The 25,375-nt window shown below is 47.9% G+C and overlaps 1 protein-coding gene across 7 annotated transcripts in view; it reads left to right on the forward strand.

The window, feature by feature from the left end:
• The window catches only part of ENTPD5 (ectonucleoside triphosphate diphosphohydrolase 5 (inactive)), a 786,147-nt gene that overhangs the window by 738,348 nt on the left and 22,424 nt on the right, over positions 1-25,375 (forward strand). For all 7 annotated transcript variants that reach the window (XM_069637650.1, XM_069637644.1, XM_069637649.1 and 4 more), the window contains one exon: positions 8,025-8,140. In XM_069637650.1, coding sequence (XP_069493751.1) covers positions 8,025-8,140 — 116 coding nt within the window. The remainder of the gene's footprint in view (positions 1-8,024; positions 8,141-25,375) is intronic.

The following is a 25,375-nucleotide window of genomic DNA, read 5'->3' on the forward strand; positions in this document are numbered from 1 at the left end:
CAAAAATACCCATGCCACTTGAATCCTGAGGTTCATCCTCTCTAACCCAAACCCCTCTTTTTCTCCTCATCAATTTGTGTCTTCATCTCTTACCATCTTACATTACTAACACAATTAACCCTCATAAGTAGCAGCGAGCTACATACAGAAATACCACATTAACAGAGCAGTGTCACAGCTCACATATCTAATTCGAGCCATCGCACATAAACCCCATGCCAGTGGCTAAACATGGCTTGTAGCACTGACTTGCAGTTGATCTTGGACTCTCACCGCTTAATGCAACGCACATCTACGTACCTTCACCTCTGGCCAAATAGATTCATACCGGTGCTCAGGACTTGAGTACTCCCAGCCTGCATGCATTAACACTTAAGAATTTGAATGTGCCTTGCTCTCTTTTGCACCAATGGCCCACACAATCTTTTCTTGCAGGATCAAGCGCAACTAGGCTGCTAAAAGGACAAGACCACTTTACATTATTATGCTAACTCCAACTTGGTCAAACTTGATGCTTCAAGATTCCAGTTGTCCCTGAACTCTCCCGGGGCCCAAATTGGCCAGGGTCACAAACGAAGACACAGAAGTACCTAGTTAATAGTTGCATACCTGCTATTCTGCATTACTTTTTCCTGCAAAGCTAAAGGTTTTATTGTCACTTCTTTACAAGCCTTACACAACTCCCGAGGGTGCTGCCTTCACTGCAGTCGAGTTGAGGGGTAACCCTGTTGCCTACATGTGGGTAGATGCCTCTCACACCCAGAATACGGGGGCAAAGCGAAATACTACTAAAAGAAGGTACATTCATAATCTGAACGCATGGCTGTGAAAATCCAGGAGAGGTCGTCATCTAAGGCCTCCCTGTTAAGGTTGTAGAGTGTTTTCAGCTGCCCATCCGTTATTGCACAGGGTGATGCCTGACCAGGGGAACAGGCTCTCTACTTGGCATGCGTTTCCACTGCCTTGTCATGCTCCTGTGCATACCTCTCACTCCCTGAATACACAAGGGGAGGGGCTACAAACGTTTTGCTACTTGTAACAGAACAGTAGAAACCGAACAGCTGCCTGTTTTGGACAGGAGACACCTTCATAGAATAAGGACTGTGAGGAAGAGGGGTAGAACATTGTGTAATGAATATGTAATTAGAGCATTGGGCGTGGCTGTTTTCAAATCTTTGATGTTTGGTCCATCTTGCTAATTTGATTTTTATCAAATCAAATATCTTGCAAATAATTCATTTTAACTTTATATCTGAATCCTGATCTTGAGTAAACCTGGTTGATTGGCAGTCCCTATTGCATTTAAAGTAGGACTCTTTGCTCAACGTTAGAAAGAGAAATCTGGAGGCTTCCACATGAATAAGCCTGCCTTCTAAGTACTGCTGTAGTGCCTCTTTGTTTGTAAGGAGTACTTCATACCTCATTTAGCAACCACAGCTAAATTGATTTTAAAATATATATATATATATATATATATATATTTCTGAGGCTTGTGGAATCTGCTTAGATCACATGCTGTGCATAAGCCGACATCTAGTGGAAGCTGCGGAGTATTAGTTTGTTTTTCGAAACTCGAAAATGGGCGTCGACACAGGGCATGCAAGTAACACTATCCCTAGTGTGACGTCCACTGTACCCAAGATCCCTCACGCGTCTAGGATCCTCAGATTGTTTTTTTCCGCCATACTGGTCGGAAGCATTTAGCGGAGTCCCCTGGCCTTAGCCATACTTTTGCTAAAATATCGATTAATTTACATCCTTTCCCCATCCCAACGTCGAACTTCGACACTCGACGCCGGCTCGGAGAAGAATTCGACCGTCGGCTGCTGCACGACGGATTTGGGCCTCAGAAGGTCTCTGGCCTCGGCCCGGGCCTTGGAAGGCCTCTGGCCTCGGCCCTGCAAGTAGGGAGAGTGGGGGGTTGGACATACTCTACACTCTTGGTATATAGGTACACCTTATACGTTTCCTACACTTACCAGCCCGCTACCTCAAGGTGCGTATGGAGGGTACCCCTTTTCAATTCTGCCCCAAGTGCAATCGCAAATAGCCTTGGGTCGACAGGCACGCCACGTGCAATCTCTGCTTGCTGAGGGACCACCCCAAGGCGAACTGCAGAGCGTGTAGTAGGTTTAAACCCAAGACACTTAAGGACCGTTCGACGAAGCGCTGGGCCCACCACGCCAGGCAGGCGGCCATGGCAGCGGAGGGCGCCTTCAGCGATGGCAGCGACGCCGTGCTTTCGGACGGCGAGGGCATTACGGCGTCGAAAGACAGCCGAGCGCAGGTCCCCGACCTCGGAAGGTCGTCCGACAGGGCGGCTATGGGGAAGACCCCCGGCGACACAAGCGCTTCACACACCACTCACACAAAACACACGAAGTCCAACCGAGACTAGGTACATACAGAACGGTCCGAATCGGTGTCCTCTGGGCGTTCTTGATCGAGATCGCCGCATGACTCCAGGCAATCATCCACTCTTGCCAAGAGTGCCTCGCTCCCTAAGCTAACAGAAGTTCGATCGTCGGAGGACGAAGACGACTTCCAACCCCAGGCCGCTCTCCAGGAGTCGGAGCCCGCAGACAAGATCAGCGGGGCCCCACGTTCGAAGGACAGGGACTCTACCCTCGATCCTCGACGCCAGGCGTCGAAAACCTCTGGAGCCACAAAGGGACAGGGAAAACACTTTTCCACTCACGGGGAGGGGGGAAAACAGCAGAAGAAGCAGCCACTGCACTCTTCCACACCTGTGAAACACTCCACTCCTCCTAAACAGACAGACAAGCCCAAGTCTGCTGCTATTTCTAAAACCAGCAAATCTACTCAGGATAAGTCTCCTAGACTTTCTGAGAGAGTCATTCCCGGTTCCAAAGAATGGTCGAGTGATGACATAGATAGGGTCATGTCAAGGATGTCTTCTTTGGCAGACTTTTATGATAAAAATCCAGACCATTTCCTTTCATATAATCCTCAAAGGGCTACACCCTCAGGCTCTAATGATCCTATCCCCCCGAGTAAGCCCTGGTTTGAGACACCTATGAGGTCTGCGGACCCCTTCGATGTACAACCATACTCGCGGCCATACTCACAGTATCAAGGAGAGTCTTCCTTTTGTGAGGACCAAGAATTTGGCATGGTAGAAGAGCAAACCGGGACGGGCTATTATGGGAATGATGAGGACCAAGAAGAGGAAGAGGAAGACCCTGAAACCAACAGAGTAGATTCCCCGGTAGAGAAGGAAGCCCCGGTTACCGACTCCCCTGTCGATAACCAACCCCTCCTGAACGAGGTTCTGGCACGAGCAGCAGAACATTTCCATATTGACACCCACAGTGTCCAGGAAGAGAGGGACTTCGCCGAGGAGTTAGTGGGAGAAAGGAGGCCTGTTGCCCAGACCATCCCGATCCTTAAATCTATTCAGCGAAGAATAGACCCGTCCCTGGTGAACCCGGACCTCACCAGAGCAATCAATCCCAGAGTTGAAAAACTTTTCAGGGCAGCCCAGTCTGACCCTCTCTATATAAGAGGACATCTGAAGCCAGACTCCCTGGTTGTCACTAACACTCGTAAGAGGGCTGGAACACCCTTGTCATCGTCCGAAGCTCCTCCAGACAAGGAGAGCAAAAAACTAAATGGTTTCGGCAGGAAAGTAGCCTCAACGTCCGCCTATCAGGCAAGGATTGCAAACTCCACCACCCTGTTGGCCAGCTACAACTGCCATCAGTGGGAAGAAGTCGCGGCACTCATAGCCTCTGCACCAGAACCCTTAAAGGGCCAGTTAGCACGAATTTTCGCAGAGGGTAGAGCCGTGTCTGGTTGCATTTTAAAAGCAACTTTTGACGCTGCGGACAACGCAGGCAGATTGATAGCAGAAGGTACTGTTATCAAGAGACATGCGTGGTTACGGCAGTCTGGTTTTAAGGCAGAAACCCAGGCATCATTGTTGGACAAACCGGTGGAAGCCGATCTGTTGTTTGGTAAGGCGGTCAAGGACGCGCTGAAGAATGCCAAGGACGAATACGAGACACTCCAGTCCCTTGGCCAGTTAACCAATAAACCCCCTAACCAGAGAGGGAATGGTAATTTTCGTCGCCCACGCGGCCAAAATTCCCAGAGAGGATCAAACTATTCCCAGGGGCAGGGTACACAGTGGAACAACAACAGCCAACAGTCTACCCAGGGTTACAGCAGGGGTAATAGGAGAGGACGTGGTAAAGGCAGAGGCAGCCCCAGTAGAGGAGGCCGCACGCCTCCACCAAAGCAGTGACGCTCAGTTCAGGGCCCCTTCTCACGCAACCCCAGTAGGGGGACGCATTTCCAACTTCACCCAGGCTTGGGAAGGGATCACATCAGACAGATGGGTGCTGTCAACAGTATCCGCAGGGTACTGTATAGAACTACTGCAGCGTCCCCGGAACCATCCTCCACGACAAAGGGTACACTCTTAATTCTCCTCGAGGAGATCGCCAATCTGCTAGCAAAGGACGCGATAGAACCCGTCCCGGGACACCAGGTAAACAAGGGTATTTATTCAACTTACTTCCTTGTGCCAAAAAAAGATTTGACAATGCGCCCAGTATTGGATTTATGGCCTGCCAACAAGTATGTCAAGCCCCAAAGGTTTCGAATGACTACGCTACAAGAGGTAATCCCCCTCCTAAAAAAGGGGGATTACATGGCAACCTTGGATATGAAAGATGCCTATTTTCATATTTCCATGTTCCCAGCGCACAGAAGGTACTTGCGCTTCAAGGTGGACAGTCGGCACTACCAGTTCAAAGTACTGCCCTTCGGGATAGCTTCGGCACCAAGGGTATTCACCAAGGTACTGGCGGTGGCGGCTGCACACCTACGCAGGGAGGCAATCCCGGTGTACCCTTATCTGGACGACTGGCTCATAATGGGGGAAACCCCAGTAATTTGCATAACAAACATTCAAAGGACTATCGACCTCCTCCACGAATTAGGCTTCTCAATCAACGAGAAAAAGTCAAGCCTGGTGCCAAGCACCTCCAAACAGTTCCTAGGAGCAATCCTAGATACTCAAGAGGGGTTGACATTTCCTTCAGAGGAAAGAATTCGAAATATACTACTACAAATTCCGCAATATCAGTCCGGTCACCAATTAACGGTACACAAAGCAATGCGTTTGCTGGGCATGATGACGTCATGTATTTACCTGGTTCCCCACACGCGCCTGCGCATGCGTCCCATGCAGGAATGGTTGGCGAAACAGTGGTCTCAGGCAAGTGGTCAGTGGGACGATCTAGTGGTCGTTTCGCCAACACTAGTACAAAGCCTTCACTGGTGGACAAGAGAGAATCTTGCACAGGGGAAACCCTTTTACGATCCCGAAGTACAGGCAGTAGTCACTACCGATGCATGTCTGACGGGGTGGGGAGCTCACCATCTCCACCACACAGCTCAGGGTCTTTGGTCTCCCTCAGACAATGCCCAGGATTTGCATCCAGGTTCCCCCAACCAGACTCCCAGGGGAACGCCCTGTGGATGAACTGGTCAGGGATGTTTGCGTACGCTTTTCCACCAACTCCTCATCAGGAAGGTGGTCAACAAGATGAACAGATAGTCGATGACGCTCGTCCTAGTTGCTCCCATGTGGGCAAGACAACCGTGGTTCCCACACCTACGCAGGATGGCGGTGTGCGAGCCCATCAAACTTCCAGCCTGGTACAACCTACTGTCCCAGCACCAAGGTCAAACAGTGCATCAGCAACCCAACTCAATGAACCTGGCAGCATGCCTCCTGAGGTCATAGAGTTTGGACATCTCAATTTGCCACAGAGGTGTATGGACATCCTAAAGGAATCTAGGAAACCAAACACAAGGCACTGCTACTTTGACAAGTGGAAGAGATTCGTTATCTGGTGCCAGAGTAGACAAATCAACCCAGTTGATTGCACTCCTTCCACTATTGTTACATACATGCTCCACCTGCTAGATGCAGGATTGGTTTTTAACTCACTGAAAGTACACCTGGCAGCCCTGTCGGCATACACCACTTCCCATAACAAGGTCTTGTGGTGGAAAGTACCAGTAGTTAAAGCCTTCATGGAAGGAGTAAAGCGACTTCACCCTCCTATTTCAAACCCACCACCAGGGTGGGACCTTAATGTGGTGCTATCTAAGCTCATGGGCCCCCCTTTCGAGCCCATGCATAAAAGCAGTCTCAAACACCTGACTTATAAAACGGCCTTCTTAGTAGCAATTACTTCTATAAGAAGGGTCAGTGAAATGCAGGCTCTGTCAGTGCAGGATCCCTTCTTTACTGTCCATAAAGACAAACTGGTTTTACGCACACACCCTAGGTTCTCACCTAAGTTTATATCTAAATTCCACGTAAACCAGTCCATCGAGCTTCCGGCTTTCTTCCAGGACCCTCAAAGCTCGGCTGAGGTGAAACTACACCCTAGATGTGCGTAGGGTGGTCCTCTACTATGTAAATAAAACCAGACCGCTAAGGAAAACAGATAAACTGTTTGTCTCCGTAGCTACAGGCAGAGAGGGGGATCGCGTCTGTAAAGGTGCCATCTCGAGGTGGATTATTAACTGTATCCAGCTGTGTTACTCACTCTCTGAAATAACTCTGCCTTTGACACCATGAACCCACTCTACTAGAGGCATTGGGGCCACTCTGGCTTTCATTGCAAATGTACCCCTTGACACCATTTGCAAAGCAGCTACTTGGAGCTCTATTCACACTTTTACTCAGCATTACTGCATTGACACCCATTCCAAGGCAGATACACAAGTGGGACAAGCGGTTCTAAGACACTTATTTGCTCATGACCCTTCTCACATCCCACCTCCTTCTTCAGGTACTGCTCGCCAATCTATGCACAGCATGTGATCTAAGCAGATTCCACAAGCCTCAGAAGGGATACATTACTCACCGTAATCGTATTTCTGATGCTTGTATCTGCTTCGATTCACATGCGACCCACCCTTCCTCTCCTCTGAGAGAAGGCGCATGGTTGCTTGTAGTCTTACCTTTCTATCTATCTGCTTGGATTATCTGTACTCGCGCTGCTCCTCATGCTACCTCATGTCAGAAAAAATACAATCTGAGGATCCTAGACGCGTGAGGGATCTTGGGTACAGTGGACGTCACACTAGGGATAGTATTACTGGCACGCCCTGTGTCGACGCCCATTTTCGAGTTTCGAAAAACAAACTGTAATACTCTGCAGCTTCCACTAGATGTCGGCCTATGTACAGCATGTGAATCTAAGCGGATACAAGCATCAGAAATACGATTACGGTGAGTAATGTATCATGTATATATATATATATCTATCACGTTGTTTACTAGTTGATCTGTGGTCACTGGATGTAATAATTACTTCCCATCGGATGTACTTGAGTCATCTTGGGGTTGTCCTCTTTGCTTCACAGGTCTTAGTCACTTGGGTTTCAGGAGGAATTATTTTTCAGACATACTCCCAATAGTGAAAAGAAACTCCTGTTTGCAGGAGAGGCCCTTATCTAAAAGGGCCTCTCCTGCAAACAAGAGTTTTTTTGCTTTGATTATATTAAAAACATTTTCACCTTAACTGTTTTGTTGCACATTTTTCTGGTGAGAACTTAACTACAATGCACTGTTTGGAGGTAGGGTTCATATGATCTCCATGTTTCTCACACACGCGACACCTCCCAACTGGAAACAAGGAAATAGGTTGTTTGGCTTAAATAGGTTGAAACCCGGAAAAACCCAACCACTATTCAATGCTCCCAGTAGTATCTTGCTTGTTTTCTGTTGTTAATTAACAATATCTGTAGCGTGTAGCTGGATTGTTGCAATCCAGTCACAAATTGCAGGCTTTGTAAGAAGGGGCATAAGAAGGAGGCTGGAGTTGCCATGCTGGCATCAGAAATGAGTGTGATGTATCATTAAGGTCAACTTTGGGGAGCTTGCCAAAAATGTACCTTATGCTAGTTAAATAAGTAAGCAGATAATCCCATATGAAGGAAACCACTGCAATCAATGTGCCTTTCTTTACTTCTAGTCTGTGATCACATGGAAAGATTTACCTCACACAGTCCTTTCCTGTGTATGGACCTTAGCTACATCACTGCCTTGCTGAAGGAAGGGTTTGGATTCAAGGATAGTACTGTCCTACAGGTGAGTACCAGTCCAGCTACTGCATACATTTGCATGGGGCGTTTTTAAGATGGTTAATTGGGTTGATGTGAGGGTAAGGGGTAGATGACAAAATCGGCAATGATCATCAGCCAGATAGCTTTATTGAAGTTTTCCTTGGGTCATTCTAAAAGGTTTAATGTGAAAAACGTTTAATGTGCCAAAATCTAACTCATTTACACAGAAACTCTGCACAGTACATGTTTTCTACTCCCTAAACATAGCTGAAAAGTCTAATGATTTTTGGTAATTGTAATTGGTTATTTATAACATGCTTAATACCCAAAGGTTTCTAAGCGCAGACCCGGGGACCGAACCTGTGTTGCTCCGCGTCGTTTTGCTTCAAAGGCGAGTGCATTTCCCCTGAGCTATCCTCCAGGCCCTGGTTGCCTAAACTTAAAATTATGTACGTAAAGCATTGTGGAACGATGTACCAAGCATCATCATGAGTTATCACATAATTACTAGACTCACGGGAGAGGCTTATTTCTTGATAAAAATAAATCCACCAGTTCCTTGGCTCTAATCAGGATGTCACGGGTTGGCAAACACGAAATAGGTGCCCATCTTGGTGGAGGGACCACCAGCAACCCGGGGGGGGGGGGGGGTTTCTAATGATGCTTGTTCTGCAGAAAATCCAATTGCCAGAAATCACGCCGACCGTCCAGATAATGAGGGCTACTGATTAACCTGGGACCACTTACCTGTTGTGAAAAAGATATGGGCAAAGATAAGGGCAGTGGAAATGACTCCAACCGAACAACTTTGCATGAACCTCTTTTCCCCTATAAACCCCCTGCCACCCTCCCTGACTTTACTAATGCAACCACTTCCTATCCTACATAAGAGCCGATTAGCCATGAGGTGGTGCCATGACCAGCAGTAGGAGTGGGAGATGCCACTTCAGCCCTGCTCACAAGCTGTCACCCTCTCGGTTACCGGAGGAGTGTATCCCAACTAAGAACTTTTATAGGAGTATTTGCCTGGTCCCTGAGACTTGGCCTGTGTCTGGCCCGATCCTAGTGGTTGAAACCCTGTCTACACCACCAGAGAATCTCAGCCCCTTGGAACATTCGGCATGGACGTCTAGTAGTGTTTGGAGCGGGAACATAGTGAACCTGGGCTCAGGGAATAGCTCCTTTCTCCGTTTAACCCCACTAAGGGGGCCCTAAGCAAACGGACCAATGTTCTAGGCCGAATGTTGATTACGTCTAACAAGGAGGCATGTATCGCCCAAGGTTGTAATTACAAGCAACTGCTCTCTGAACTTCCAGATATAAAAAAGCTGTTAATGGTCTTGATAGACGCTCAAGGGAGCGGAGGGGGGGGGGGGAGTTCCGCAGGAGTGCTTCATACTGGCACTTTGGATGAAATGAGGTCCTATAAACCACTCTAGATACAAATTGTCCCTTGATTACCCAAGATGAGGGAGGTTGCCCCCCCACACCCCCCTCAACGTATCACCACTAAACAACCACAGGCTACTTACTCGCTGTGAGCCCAATGTGCAAGGTGTCTAGTAGTCCATATTCAGGCATATCATAGAGGCTCCCAACGTCAACCCTATGTATGAAACATGGGAAGACAGGGATTCAAAGTTAAAGGGAATCCATGGACTAAGTGCCGCCAAAAACAGATTACGCAGACCTCACATTAGGGAACACCGGTACAGTCACCAAACACATGGGGGGCCTAAGAGGGGCACAGTATTCCTTCATGAGGTTCCTAAATTATCTCTTAATCAACGCTTGCACTGTCTCCGTGCTGTGAGGGGGTTGTGCTTTTGTGATAGCGAGCTGCTTTAGAGTGAGTAACAAGGGTGACAGTTCCTGCGACTGTTAAGTTGGAATTTTGGGACCAGAGAGTGGCCAATGGCGATTTGGATAGAATCAAGAGCTAGGGTAGGATTAGAAACAGGAAGATCATAATCAGCACCTATACCCATTTTAGTACCATCCACTCTCCCGGAGGCATCACACATATTCCTGTTCTGTCTGGTGCCATCACTATACCACTGGGATAAAGGACAAATGGCAGTCGCAGTGGCTGCAGTCTTGAGAGGTCTAGAACTGTTTTGTAAAAAATAAGAGGCTTTTTCTCCTGTTCTAAATTAATTTCCCCGTTTTTGACCTGTAAGACTTGGGTGCCAAAACGTATTCTAAACTGTCCTTTATTTTTTTCTGATGTATTGATAATTGTATTGATTGTTTTGCTATGTTAGGATGTACTTTGAAGGCCTGATGACGGATAAAGTTACTTTGATAATTGTTTTATATTTATGTAAAATCATAAGTTCACAGTAGAATAAGAGCACACATCACTTGTGTAAATTGTGTGTATCAGTGATATGTTGGGACCAGTGATAACTAGAAAAGCAATAAAATGATTAGCATCGGTGAAAAAAAAGCAATTCATACCATTGGCTAAAATGACCAAAAACGAAAATTTAACACAAAATGTTTCACAAAAAAACATGTTATATGCTGCTTGATTGGTCTGCATGTCATCAAACCCTCTGTGTTTACCAGTCACACTTAGAAACTGCTCCCTTATGGCTTATGCAACACATCCTGATATAACTCTCTGGACTCTGACTTCCTGTCGTCCATGAATCCATCAAGTATATGCTCTATATAACACAGGCCTGTACGATCTGAGAAATATTTTTTTCACGCGACAGAAAAAAACTGCAAAGGTACATTTTTTGCATTTCTTATTTCAATGTATACTCTTTAGCTTTGCGAAAGGCAAAATTAATGAACATCAGTGGCTGGCAAAAAAATAGATATAGAATGAGCAATTTAAAATGTAAATTAGGCCATATACATTTGCGGGGGAAAGTATAAACAAAAATATATTTCATAGAAAAAAATGTAGTTGGGGATTTTGTGAACAAACATTTAGAAAAATGTTTAAATTAATATGTGAACAATGATTATTATACTGCAATAAACCAATAAAAATAATTAGATACCAACAATAGAAAATTGATTGTTGGACATATAGATTGTAAAACAATTTGAAACAAATCACAAGTCGGTTAATCAATAAAAAAAATTCACACCATGCTCCCTCTTTACTGGGAAGATTTGGGCAAACAGTGTCACAGAGTTCACCATTTGAATAACCAAACATTTAAGGCATGTGGCCCTGAAGTCACCTTGCTGTGTGATGCATAGCAGTGGAGGATCATCTTCAGATAGATAGGCCCTGCAGGTTGAGTTTTCTTGGCAAAATATATTTTCTTCCAACGTTGGCATTACTTGACAAGGAATAAGTTGCTTACCTGTAACTCCTTTTCTCCAGCATTGGTATCTTTCTATATTAACATGCTGTGAATATTCCTTGTTAGGCTGGGAATCCTCTGTAACATAGAGCAGTTTAAACTTCAACTGAAATCTTAAGTCACTTTTGTGCTCTGGTTTTGTCACGTTTGGGTCATACTGACCACAGCCAATAGGAAAGTCTCCCTTTGCTCCAACCCTGTCAGCCATCTTTAGATTTTAGCAAGCGCAAGAGAGTGGCATTATGCACCAAGAAGAGCCAGAGGGGTAGGCGGGAAGGTTGGGTCAGGGGTCAGAAATGTGAGAGGGGCAAACAGGGATAGTGTTCTCACAAGTTGCAATTTTTATTAAATAAAAAGGGGTGAGACAAACACCCATCTTTCCCTAACCTAACAAGGATGTCTCTGCCTAACAAAGGCTAAACAAAAATAGCCTAGTGCCCAAAAAGTATCTGACCCTCACACTAACATATACAACCAAATTATACAAGGGTTGTTTGGCTGTCTTAAATACCACAAAATAACATATCAATTCAAACTCAAAAGTTGTGACCAATAATCCTTGTCACCAGATTTGTGTTCCCTTTTACTGGATCAATTCAGGAATATTTGGAACAAAGTTCAGTTTCAAGAAAGTTCTGTGAAATAACAAAGTTCCATTCAATGTAGCATACAAAGTCTTTTTCATCCAATATCCTTTCACTTGGCAAAGTGATTCGCTCTTAAAAAGGCTTGTTCACAATTCAAGGCAATTGTCAATGTTTCTACAACTGCCTGCTTTGGAAAAACAAAAGTATTTTCCTTCCAAATACCTCCTGCTTGGTAAAACAAAAGTCATCATTTTAATTTTTTTATTTCAGCTTCATTGACATTTTCATGAACATAACAGAAACAAGGCTACTCAATACATCCCAAAGATTGCAACTTAACTGTCCTACAGGATGTGTTTTAACTGGAAACGCCTCCCCCTGCCACACCTCAATTCCCCTCCCTCCCTTTCCCGATCCGACCAATGCTCCACCTTCAGTCACATACTGTAGCGCTCTGTTTTCTTTATGTAATTAATCATAGTTCAATTCCAGTTAAGGTATAGTTCTGCCCCATTTTCATCGCTTGTGGGGGAGGGGGGGGGTCATCTTCCCCACCAATCCCTATTTCCCATCTTTGTTTCTGTAACCCTGTGGTATATATGCTTAACAGAAGTCCGACCAGTCTGCCTCAATCAACCTGTGGTCCCCATGGAGTGCCGCTGTTATTCGTTCCATCACGTGTATATTTTGGGCTACATTAACCCACTCCCTCTTTCCCGGAAACGGAACTACCTTCCAACGTGTTGCCAAACATGCCCTTCCCGTGAGGAGAAGGCTGTGTGCCATTTGCGGAACCTTCATTTATTCGCCCTTCCGTTCTTCCAAACCGAAAAGGCCCAGCATTGGAGCTTTCACTCTGTATGAACCCTATCTAGATCCCTGATCCAGCTCAAAACTTCATCCCAGTAGGACTGGACCGCCGAACATCCCCACCACATATGCCAATAATCGTCTCTCAAGCCATATTCATGCCAGCACATCAGACTCACATCTTGATACATCCTTGATAGCTTAACCGGGTCATATAGCCATCTATGTAATAGCTTTACGGTGTGTAGTTTATATTGGCAGGAGACAGGGGTCTTGAATGCCCCCGGACACATCCTTAGCCACGTTTGCGGGTCCAGTTCCAGCACCAGGTCCCTTTGCAATTTCATCCTCAACCCCTCCACCGTTACCTTCCTTGTGTCCACCAAGTCCCTGTACATTGCCCTGATCACTCCCCTAGACTCTAAGCGTATCCAGTAGTTTCTCGAAGTGGGTGAGCTCCCTCTGTATCTTACTTTTCCATGCCTCCTTAGTCAAGTCCCCCTTGAGCTGCAAATACGAAAAGGCAGAGTGTGTACCTATTGTTACGTTCACCTGGTATCCACGGGGATGCCACCCAACCCTGGTTGGATGATTTGCACTCTCGAACCCTCTCCCGGTCCCTTGGTAAGGCCTCTGGTTAAAGATGGATCTGCAATATAGGAGAGCTGGATTCAATACCAGATTGTCTGTTTTCCCACCTCCCTTGGCCTCATCTCCTTTCTCCCCCTTGGGCCTTCTCACCTTAATATTGTAAAAGGTGGATTCTCCGTCCTGCTCCTCGTGGCAGGGGCGCATATATGTGGGGGGCGAGCAGCGACCAAGTTAATTCACTGGTGCAAGCCCCCATGTTGGAATCCACGCCTGCTGCGACTCCCTAGATTTGCTCTTTTACAGTCTTTATATGCAGTTTTTATGTTCCTCTTAGTTCAAATAATAATGTCTTGCATGTTTCCTTTTAGGTATGGAAAGGTATTTTGGTGTTGTCATGCAGTTTGAAGATGAGCATGGGCCGGTAGGCGAAAGCGCAGTGTGTGTGATGCTGTCCGGTGAGTAATGCTCGATGCACGGCACCGTTTCGCCTTTTATATTGCTAACCTGTGTCTTTTCTCTCCTTGCAGGTTGTGATGTTCCTCGCCGAGCGCCGTAATGCTCCAGCAATACCAGGTTATGGTATTCCAGGATGCATGCGGTGCCAGATGATGGAGTTCGTACCTTCAGGTGAGTGGAACTGAAGTCGGCGATGGATTGAAGACAGGATACAGTTCCAGGTAAGTTTTGTAGTGTTCTTTCTCTCTCAGCAGGTCCATGGTTTCAGGTAAGCTGGCATCAAAGAACTGGACTCGGTGAGCGTTACGCTGCCCATAGCAGAATAACATAAAGCATGTTCTGCTGTTTGGGTGTGGTTTAAATAGTCTCAGGTAAAGTAGTCCAGGTAAAATAGTCCCAGGACTGCCACACCCAAAGTAGTCCAGGTAAAGTAGTCCCAGGCCTGCCACACCCAAAAGACTAGACTGCATAGCTCAGTTCCTTGTAACTGAGCTATGTGTGTGACTCCGTGTTGGCTGAACCCCCCCCCCCCCCCCCCCCAAGTTAAATAGTCCTAAGGAAATGCTCCCATTCTAATGTTGGTCTTCATGACGGTTATGAGCCTGGCGCCAAAGGTGCCAGGTCTGACTCCAAGAGTCTTGGATGAGGCTTTAAGGCCTTTGACCTGGCCCTAACTGGAAGGCTGACTTGCCAGTGAGGGCCAGGGGCAACGGTCATGACACCTATCCCCACGGCCTCCTCCAGTTCCAATACCGTAATAAATCTCCCACCCTTCCACATTTGTCCGATCCGTTCAAGGCCTGCCTCGTACCATGCCTGGAATCTGGAGGGATCCGGGAATTTGTCCCAAACTCCTGGCACCCAAAGATGCCCTAAGGGTGAGGGCCACAATGTCACACCGGACATCCCCTTTCCCTGTCACCAGATGCTCCAAACAGTGCCCAGGATTGGGTGCTCACGTATCCTACATAGTAACTGTGCCCTGGGCACCCATAGCCGCTCTCCCACCGTTGCAGGCCTTAGTTAATGATTGTCAAGTCCCACCCATTGTAGGTCCCTCTGTCCTCTAAGGTGTGGAATCAATACTCTTAACTGAGTGGCCTTGTAATATGGATGTATATCTGGGAGCCCAACACTTCACTTTCCTTGGGAAGACTCAAGACATTGCTAGAAACGCTAGGTTTCTTCCCTTGCCACAGGAACCGTAACAAAGTCCCCTTAGTCGCTCTAAAAAAGAGGTGGAAATCTGAATAGGCAGCATCTGGAACAGATACAGGTTCTGGGGGAGGACCACCCTCTTGAGCACGTTCAGCTGTCCCACCCAAGAGATGGTCAGCTCCTTCCATTTACCGAATTCCTTCTCCAGGGCTGCCATCAGTGGGGGGAAGCTGGCCTCATACAGACCCTCAAGCTCTCTTGTGACATTGATACCAAGATACCGCAAAGACCCCACGATAACCCCCATGCTTAGTGGAAAGAAGCACCCCAAATCAATGTCCTTACCTCTAACTAGGGGAAACGGTACCGACTTGCCCTTATTAATTTTAAAGCCTGCCAAGTGCCCGTACTCCTCAATCAACTCCACCGCTGCGGGGACCAATGTCAGTGGGTTTACCAGATCGCGGAGCATGTCATCCGCATACAGCCCTACCTTATACACCTTCTCACCCACTCTAATCCCTTCTATTCTACTGTCCTCCCTTAACCTGTTGGCCAGTGATTCCAATGATGGTACAAATACAGTTGGGGAGAGCGGGCACCCCTGTTTTTCCCTCTTTCGAGATTAAACTAACACAAGTATCCCCCGTTCACAGCCACACAGGCCCTGGGGGAAGAGTAGAGTGCCATGATGCCCCTTATAAGTCCCTTACTTACTCCAAACTTAATTAGCAATGCCTCCAGGAAGGCCCATTCCACCCTGTCAAGGGCTTTCTCAGCCGCTACGGAGAGAAGCGTGGGGTCAACCTCCCGGCCCTGTACCCTGTTAATCAAGTGCAGCGTCTTCCCCATGGTATCTGCCCCTTGCCGCCCTCTCACAAACCCCACCTGGTCTGAATTGACAAGTCTCAGCAAATGTCCCTCCAACCTTGCGGCTAGTACTCTGGTGTAAATTTTGGCATCTATATTTCAGAGAGAGATTGGCCGGTAAGAGCCACACGCCCGGGGGTCCCTGCCATCCTTCGGTATCACCATGATTAGAGCCAGTGTAAAAGAATCCATTGCTTTGTGTAGTCGAAATGGCATTAAACAATGAGCAGGGCCGGGAGAAAGGACTTATAGAATCTGGATGTGAAGCCGTCATCCCCTGTGGTCTTACCTAGCTTCAATCGCCCAATGGCCATCCTAATTTCCTCCCCAGTGATGAGAGCTTCCAGGCTTTCCGGTTTTGGGAGTCGGGGGATGTCGGAATCTGCTAAATATTTCCCCATTTCCTTACTGCCCGCTGCCCTTTCACTCTTGTATAGGCCCTCATAGAACACTGCAAATGCCTCCTGAAACCCATCAGCCTAACCATCGGAGGTCCTTCGCCCTCCCTCCACAACCCACCTCTCTGCTCGCTAACCACGTAGCCTAGCGGCCAAAAGAGCGTCCTCCTTGTCCCTTTTCTCATAAAACTTATGTTTCAAAAATTGTAGGCTGCAGACTATCTTCCCTTCCTCAAGGACTCTCAATTCCTCCCTTATTCCCCTCGCCTCTTGGATGAGGTCCTGCCTACAATATGTTGTCAACTGCGCCCACTTTGCCAAGACCCTTATTTTGTCCCTCAGTCCCCTTTCTGTGAGGGTGCGCTCCCTCTTTCTGCAAGCCCCCTCCCTGATCAATATCCCTCTCCATGTAGCCTTCGCCCCATCCCACACGATGTCCTTATGCACCTCCCAGTGTCATTTATTTATTTTCCCTAAAGTATGGGTCCTCGCACAGAGATTCATTACACCTCTACTTTGAGCCCCTTGGACAAAGGCCATTCCACCCAATATCGAACACCAACATGTAATGGTCAGTCCAACTAATAGGATGGATATCTGACCCCAACGTCGAATCCCATAGGTCCCTGGATATATATATAATATATGTGATCTATTCTCGTCAGCGTGCCATGTTGGGCGGAATAAAAAGTGAATCCCCCTGTCACATTGATGGAGGTGCCGCCATATATCCGGCATCCCGTATAGTTCATGATCGTTCCCAGTTACCTGCCCGCCTGATTCTGGGGCTCCTGCTCCCTAGAGTGCATGGACTGCTGGCCCATGCTAACATCGCTCCAGACATTGAAGTCTCCACCCAATATGAAGTGTCCCCCACCCTCATTCATTATCTTTTCCAGGGTTCTCTGCAGGAACCTTTGTTGACCTTGATTGGGGGTGTACATCGTGGCAAATGTGAACCTGATTCCTCGAATCGGACCCGAGATCAAAACCGCCTTTCCCTCCACATCCGACCACACCTTTGTAAACTCCATTCAGAGCCCCCTACGGACCAAAATCCCAACCCCTGCTTTTCTCGTTATCCCTGAGCCCCAGTATTCTCCCCCCACCAGACCACAAGGAATTCTTTGTTCTTTACCCCTCAGGTATTTTGTCTCCTGGAGGAAAAGGACATCAATCCCAGATCTTCTAAATTCCCTCGCAACCAGGGACCGCTTCGTCGGGAAGTTCAGCCCTTTAACATTCAGCGTGCGTACCATCAGTCTCCCCCTTCTTACCTCCCCTGAGTCAGCCATACCCTAATCTTGTTTTCCACCACATTAACCACCAGGGAGTTGACACTCTCCATTGCACCTGACCAGAACAGAAGTGTACATATATCTCTGTCAGATCAAGAAATTCCAAAACCCCCTCGACTCTCAAAAACCCATTCCTGCATCCACCCGGCCCTCTCCAGTTACTGTCACTAGAAGAGTGCCGAACCACCAAACGGGCCTGATACCCAGGTCCGGGCTCATGACACCTCAAACCCGAGTGCCCACACTAATGCCACCAACTTCACCTAGCGTTCAAAACATACAGCTTCTTACAAACCCAGTAGTCCCCACTAACCCAGCTGTATTGGTAAAATCCCAGAATCTGGCACCCCCTGACTCCAACTAGCCCCCCCTACTGGGCCAACTGATCCATCAAACCCTTCAACCAACTGCGGCCGATATGCCTCCACGGCCCGTAATGTGTTAAGGGCGTGCCAGTCAGGGAGGGTATTCAGTTTCTGAAATTTACTTGATCCGGCGACCCGCTTCCTTCTGGGGGCTTTAATGCACCGTTCTGTCCATTGCACCATCGCCTTATGAGCCCGAGGCCCCCTTATCTCCACCGAGTAGCTCCCCAATTGTTTTATTTATCTCGTCCTCTGTAGCAAGTCTGTACTTCAGGCCCTCCAGTTCGAAGGAAATAGAGAACGGAAATCCCCACCTGTACCAAACCCCTTTCTGATTCAGCCATTTCATCAGGGTGGGACAAGTTCTCCTCTTTGTGAGGCTCAGGGAAGACAGGTCTTGAAAAATTATAATCCTGGCGGGACCCATTATTACTGGCCGTTTAGCCCTCACCCTTTCCAAGATTTTGAGTTTACCCGGGTAATTAAGAAAACGCCCAGGACCGACCTTCGACCCCTCCCTGAACCCCTGGCTCTATGAACCATCTCAATTTTCGTCTCATCAATAGTCATCTTCAAAGAGGAGCTTAGTAATGTTGTGTATGGTCCTCCTAAGGGATCTATCTGATTCGCCTTCCACCTCCGGTATTCCAAAGAAGAAAGGTTATTTCTCTGTTCGCGATTCTCGATCGTCCATCTTCAAGACCATTTCTGTGTCTCTTCGCTCTGTTTCGCCCATCTTGGCGTCCAGTTGGGTCTCCAGAGTGTCCAAGGAGGATTGGTTATACTCGACCACCTGGAGTCTCTCCTCCATCTTGTCCATTCTTACATTAATCTTGTCCACCTTGCGGCCAATATAAGCCCTCATACTCCTGATTTAGTTGAGGAGGGATGCACCATCTCTCTTGGATGCCATCGAGTCCTCTCCCCCGGACTCCATTTTACATAATTCGTGGTGAGCCGTGGGATCCGGTCTGCCTGGATACGCAAATTCGACCAGCTTTGATAACAAAAGTCGTGTTTAAACATGAATTCACAAATCAAATGCAAGTGTTCTTTTCTCTAAAAGCCAAGCACTTGTTAATACATCACACTGCTTCTTAAAAATAAAACTTTAGTCAGGATGGGTCAACAATCACTTTCTGAAATGCAACAGTTTATCAAGACAAGCTGATGAAGTCGGCACCTCTTTTCCACCGCAACCACAGTACTTTAAATCATCTTCTTTTTGGTATACTCACCTGCCAGAACTAACTACAATTGGTCACTTTCCTGGTGTACTTGCCTGCCAGGATAAAGCTCCTACTACTACAATTTGTAGTCTGTGGTAATGCTTGTTCCATACTCTCCACACTAGAACCATAAATGGGGAGATTTGATCCAACAACTTCTTCTCTTGATAGTCTTTCGAATCTTTAACATAATGGGTTACTCGTCTTCCCAGATTGATATGCCACAAAAGGATAAAGGTTCTCTTGCATGCCTTTTGGCTTTATGCAATGCAGGTTATATGATATGATATGGCATTTATAACGCGCTTATACACCAGTGTTTCAAGGACCGACAAGGCAAGGGAGGGGGAACAGAGGGAAGACAGACAGCGATCTTACTAGGCCAGGTGTCATTCAGATCGCACAAGTGCATGGGAAGGGGGAAGTGGGAGGGGGAGGTGAGAGTGCAGTACATGGGATACTAGGTTAAATAAGAGAACGGCCAGCTGGTGGCAAGTGCGAGGTAAGTGCAGACATGAGTGCTGGTAGGGGGACTGTAAGGGATACAGAAGACAGTCCCCAGGTGCGGGGGTTGCCAGGGAGGCAGTGCACGTGTGCAACTAGCGGGGCCTGGGCATGAGATCAGAAGGGTGGCCAGGTAACCAGTGCAGTTTCAGCCAGGAATTCAGCAGGGGGTGGGGGGACAAAGCAGAAGCAAAGAGGAAGGTTTTAAGGTGCTTCCAGAACCGCAGATGGTTCTCCTCAAGTTTCAGGGAGGCACAGAGGCTGTTCCAGAGGGAGGCCCCGGCCAAAGAGAGAGATCTACCTCCAGCTCGTTGCTTGGAGAAGCGACTGACCCTGAGGGATTTGGAGGCAGATGAGCGAAGAGCTTGAGAAGGAAGATATTTAGGAAGTGAGAGTTGAGGTATTGAGGCCCGAGGCCCCAGAAGGCCTTGTGGACAATGCAGAGGGTTTTGAACTTGATCCTCGCAGCCACTGGGGGTCAGTGCAGAGGTTTCAGTCCTGGAGAGATACGATCCCTGGGCTTGAGGCCAAGGACAAGCCTAGAAGTCCTGTTCTGGATGAGTTGCAAAGGGCAGAGAGTAGAAGCAGGCAGATTTAGAAAGAGGCTGTTGCAATAGTCAAGCCCAAAGAGAACCAGAGCTCTGGAGACATTGAGCTTCTGGGGGAAGGAGAGGAAAGGAAGAATACCTCTGAGGAGGTGCAGCTGGTAGTGTGACTTCTTCCAGACCTCCGAGATGTGAGGAGAGAAGGAGAGTGTGGAGTTGAAGATGACCCCAAGGTTTTTAGCCTTGCCAGTGGGAGGTTGAAGGTTACAGTCCCCTCCCCCTTGGTGTCTCGTACAAGGACGGATTGGCTCCTGCAGCCTTGGTTCTCTGGCTGTGCAACCTCTTGGCTGCTGGCAATGCTGGTTTCAATTATCTCCCACTTGGCATCTCTTTCTTGGAGAGTTGTACTTAATTTGTCTTCGTATCACTCTTCTCTGGCTTTGACAATGCGGGTTACAATGTTTCCCCATTTGAATTCCCTCATTAGGAGAGTTGCACCCAGTTTCTTTGTGTCAGTCTTTTCTGGCTTTGGCAATGCAGGTTATCATGTTCCCCTATGTGGAATCCCTTATTACGAGAGTTGCACCTAATTTGCCTAATCACTTTTCTTTGCCCTTGGCAGTGCAGGTTACAATGTTTCCCTATTCAGTTTGCCTTAATTCAATGGGTCGATATTCAAAGTTATTATTCTCACCTAGCGGTCTCCCTCGGAGTGCCCCAGGGTCGCCTGCTTCAGGCAAACTCACTGGTATGCCTTGGCGTCTCCTTCTGACTCACTGGTGCTGCTGTGGGTCTCTTTGGGTCCTCTTCTGCTTTTGGCTGCGCCTGTTGGTCTGCTTCTGTGCACGCCGACCTTCTGTGGAGCACTTGCAGCTCTGCACACTTTCTGTTGCGAATTCAATGCTGAAGCATTTCACTGCTGCTGCTCTCGCATCTGAAAGTCCTTTAAGGTTTTAAAGGTCCCCCTCATGCGCTTCCCAATTAAACCAGATCGCTCATAACACTTCATGAGCCCCTCTTATTCGTCTCAGTACCATGAGCATTATGGGACTTGGAAGTCCATAATATGAATTTGTTTATTAGTTAACCCACTCTGGTTGGGTAACTCAGTGTCCAAATTTAGGAGAGATTATTAAAGGAGTTGGTTTTTCTTCTTTGGGTTTAGGACGTGGATATACAGCAGAATCATAACATCTAGAAGTTGTAATATTAACTTCCTGATTCCCTAGTAGACCATTTTCATTCTTATTTAAAAGGTCTTTCATGTTTGGTGCAGTGTAATTTTGGGATAGGGAACCGTAAAATGAGAGCATGATATTAGATATTTAGGCATTAGGGGAATATGATCCTCCATACCACACGTCTCCTAACAGAGCCACCACTTCCCCCCTGACAGCCATCTCATCCCATGTTAGCCTCCCTCCTGATAGTACACCCAGGGTTTGGATCAGGTAGTGGCTGTCTTCCCCTGCCACATGGGAGGAGACGTTAAGCTGAGGTTTAATGAGTCCATAGGATTCATCAGTTGCATGTGAATCTATGAAAGATGCCAATGCTGAAGAACAGGAGTTACAAGTAACACATTTCTTCTCCAGCATAGGGTCTGGCATGGATTCACACGCTCATGAATATTCCCTGTCGTCAGGCCGGGAATACTCCGTAAAAGAAAAAACAGTTTAACTTTCACTTACAAACTGTATTTCCCCTCTAAACCAATCACTGTACTCTGGGTCATACTGCCCCCAGCCAATGACTGCCCTCTCCCTAAGCCACTCCTCTGGCAGCCATCTTCAGATTTTGACCGCACATTCAAGTGTTGGGATTTCTCGAGTTTTGCTCTGTGAGCTATTCTACGGGTTTTGTGTTTTTTCAAAATATTGTCAAAATGAGCCTGTGTGCTCTTCTCTCCATCTGCTGACAAGCAGGGATCTGTTGAATTTTCAGCACCCCTCAAGGGCAAGGATCGTCGAGTTTTCATCGAAGTTTCCAGAATGCCATTGGGCCTACTCCGCGCTTCCGACCATGACGGGGGAGAAGGAAGGAAGTTCCTTTTTCAAGATCTGCACCAGATGCAGACTGCAGAACGTGTTTGTGGAGGACAAACACCTTCAATGCCTCTACTGCCTTCACCCAGAACACAAAGAAGGAGATAGCGAGATTTGCCTCGGCTTCTCCAAGAGAACGATGAAGGATCGACACAGTAGACTGGCGACGTGGCTAAGCACCAAGGCCTCTGCCCCATGCCCCAAGCAGGGTCATGCCTCCCCCAGGAACGGCCGGTCCCAAGAGCTGGTTTTAAGTCCTTTGAGGGCACTCTATCCATGGGGGACCAAGACAAGGCCAAGCACCACAAGTCTGCTTCCGTCGGGGTCGCTGCACAAGCGGGTCCCTAGATGGCCAGGGCGTGATCAACATCACCATCTGCCTCCATCGCCAGCCATCGAGTTGCGCTCCTGCCACGAATGGGAACTTCGGCAGGACCAGGTGAAACCGCATCTTCATCAAGTGGGGCAGGCACCAGATCGATCTGTTTGCGATGGCGGTGAACTCCAAATGCCAGAAATTTGCCAATAGGTTCCACCAGCAGAGGAGCATGGGGGGGTGCGTTCTCCTTCCTGTGGGAAGGCCTGTTTCTTTACGCGTTCCCCCTGTTGCCTCTCCTGCTGTGAGTCATCAGTCAACTCAAACAGTGCCAATGCAGGATGATACTGGTCACCCCGGCGTGGCCAAGGCAGATTTGGTACCAGGACCTCCTCAGCCTGTCGGCATCGCCTCCGGTCAAGCTGCCACTGGTCACGGATCTGCTCACCAGAGGAGGCGGCGCAATCCTGCCTCACGTCCCAGGATCTCTGAACCTGAGGGCTTGGCTCCTGCAGCCCTAGAATTTGGAAGATACGAGTTGTCTGCGGACTGCAGAGAGGTCCTTGCCAAGGCCAGTGCGTCTTCAACCCTTAAGTGCTACGGTCACAAGTGAAATCGTTTTGGGACTTGGTGCCGATTGCAGAAGATCACCCCTCTGAGGGTCACGGCCCGCAGATTCTTCCATACTTGTTGTCCTTGGCCAAGACTGGACTGGCACACACATCTATCAAGGTGCATCTGGTGGCTATCTCCTGCTACACCAGGTCTGCAGGAAGATCTTCCCTTTGGTCCCACCGTCTCATCAAGGAGTTCCTCAAAGGACTGTCTCGATCTTTCCCGCCGGTGAAGGCTCCTACCCCTACGTGGGAACTCAACGTGGTGCTGACAAGGCTCGTGGGAGCCCCCTTCGAGCCTATGCATCAGGCCCCTTTCAAGTCCCTCTCGTGGAAAACAGCTTTCCTTGTGGCCATCACCTTTGCCAGGATGGTGGATGAGATCCAGGCCCTGACTTTGCACAAATCCAGGGTGGTGTAACGGATGCACCCCTCCTTTATGCCAAAGGTTCCATCGGAATTCCACCTCAACAAGCCTTTGGCGTTACCTGTGTTTTTCCGAAGCCTTCATCACTGGCTGAAAGGGCCTTGCACTCGCTGGTCATTGTGCGAGCCACGTAGAACTTCGAAGTACAAGCAAAGAGTTTTTGGAAAACGTCTGCACTGTTTGTGAACTTTGGTCCTGTGAACCATGGGAAGGCTTTGTCCAAGGCTTCCATCTCCAGGTGGCTCTGCAGCTGTATCGCACACTGTCATCAGTTGGCATACTGACTGCTGCCCGGCCGTCCGAGAGCCTATTCGACCAGAGCGATCGATGCGATGACGGTGCTCCTGTCTGGTGTGCCCCTGCTGGACATCTGCATGGCTGCTATGTGGAGGTCTACGCACACCTTCACAAGGTTCTACTGCCTGGACATGGATTCCAGAGAGGAGACCAGGGTCGGCCAAGCAGTGCTTTGCAACCTGTTCGCTTGAGGTGAATCTGGTCGAGAGGTAAGAGTATTGCTTCTGTTGAGCCTTGCCACCTCCTGTGGTTGTAATTTTGTACTGCTATGTATTTATTCATGAGCATGTGAATCCATGCCCAACCCCATGCTGGAGAAGGAACAAGTTACTTACCTGTAAATGTTGTTCTCCAGCATGGGTCTGGCATGGATTCACATGCAAACCTTCCCGCCTACCTCTCTGCGGCTCTTCTTGGTCATACTGCCACTTTACGTGCTTACCATATCTTTAGATGGCTGTAAGAGGAGTGGCTTAGGGAGAGGGCAGTCATTGGCTGGGGGCATTATGACCCAGAGTACAGTGATTGGTTTAGAGGTGAAATACAGTTTGTAAGTGAAAGTGAAACTGTTTTTTCTTTTACTGAGGATTGCTGTGAATAGGGTACAAAACAGTACTAAAACCCAAGAAGGGCAGAGGCAAGCTTCATGCAGAAAACGTACCACTGAAGACTAACCTCACATAAACAGGATCCAAAGAATAGACTGGCCAACACTGGACTCTACCGCAGAATCCCTGTCGACACAGTAGAACTTGGTGAACATGTGCACTGACCTCCAGGTAGCTGCTCTGCAAATGTCTAGCAGCGGAATCCCAGAGAGAAAACCAGTAGTAGCCGCCACTGCCCTGGTGGAGTGAGCCCTATGCTTGCCCAGAAGCAGTCTGCCAGCTTGTTGATGGCAGAAGGAAATGCAAGCCGCAATCCACCTTGAAATTGAAAGCTTTGACAGAGCCTTTCCGGCGCAGATGTCACAAAAAGCTAGTCCGCTTGAAGGAAGGACTTTGTTCGAGCAACATAGTACTTCAGGGCTCGTACTCCGTTCAAGGAATGTAATGACCGTTCGGCAGGCGGTGTAGGCTTGCCAAAGAACACTGTTAAGACCATTAAGTTGAAATGTGGATAGTACTTTTGGCATAAACGTAGGGTTAGTGCGTAGAATTACTTTAGACTTGTGAAATGTCAAATAAGGAGCTTTTTTTGAAAGAGCTTGGATTTCACCCACTCTCCGGCCCGTCTTCCAAGAGAGATGTTTGAGGGAAGCCTTGTGAAGAGGTTTAAAACGTGGTTTCATAAGCCTTGACAGGGCAACGTTCAATTCCCATGACAGTGCCGGACGCCTGACTGTCGGGAAAGACTGGAATGCACCACCCAAAAATTCCTTCACCAACCATTGAGACCAAAGGGAGGAACACCAGGTAAGC

The sequence above is a fragment of the Ambystoma mexicanum genome, chromosome 14, assembly GCF_040938575.1.
Source record: "Ambystoma mexicanum isolate Mex_15411 chromosome 14, UKY_AmexF1_1, whole genome shotgun sequence".
Classification (NCBI taxonomy): domain Eukaryota; kingdom Metazoa; phylum Chordata; class Amphibia; order Caudata; family Ambystomatidae; genus Ambystoma; species Ambystoma mexicanum.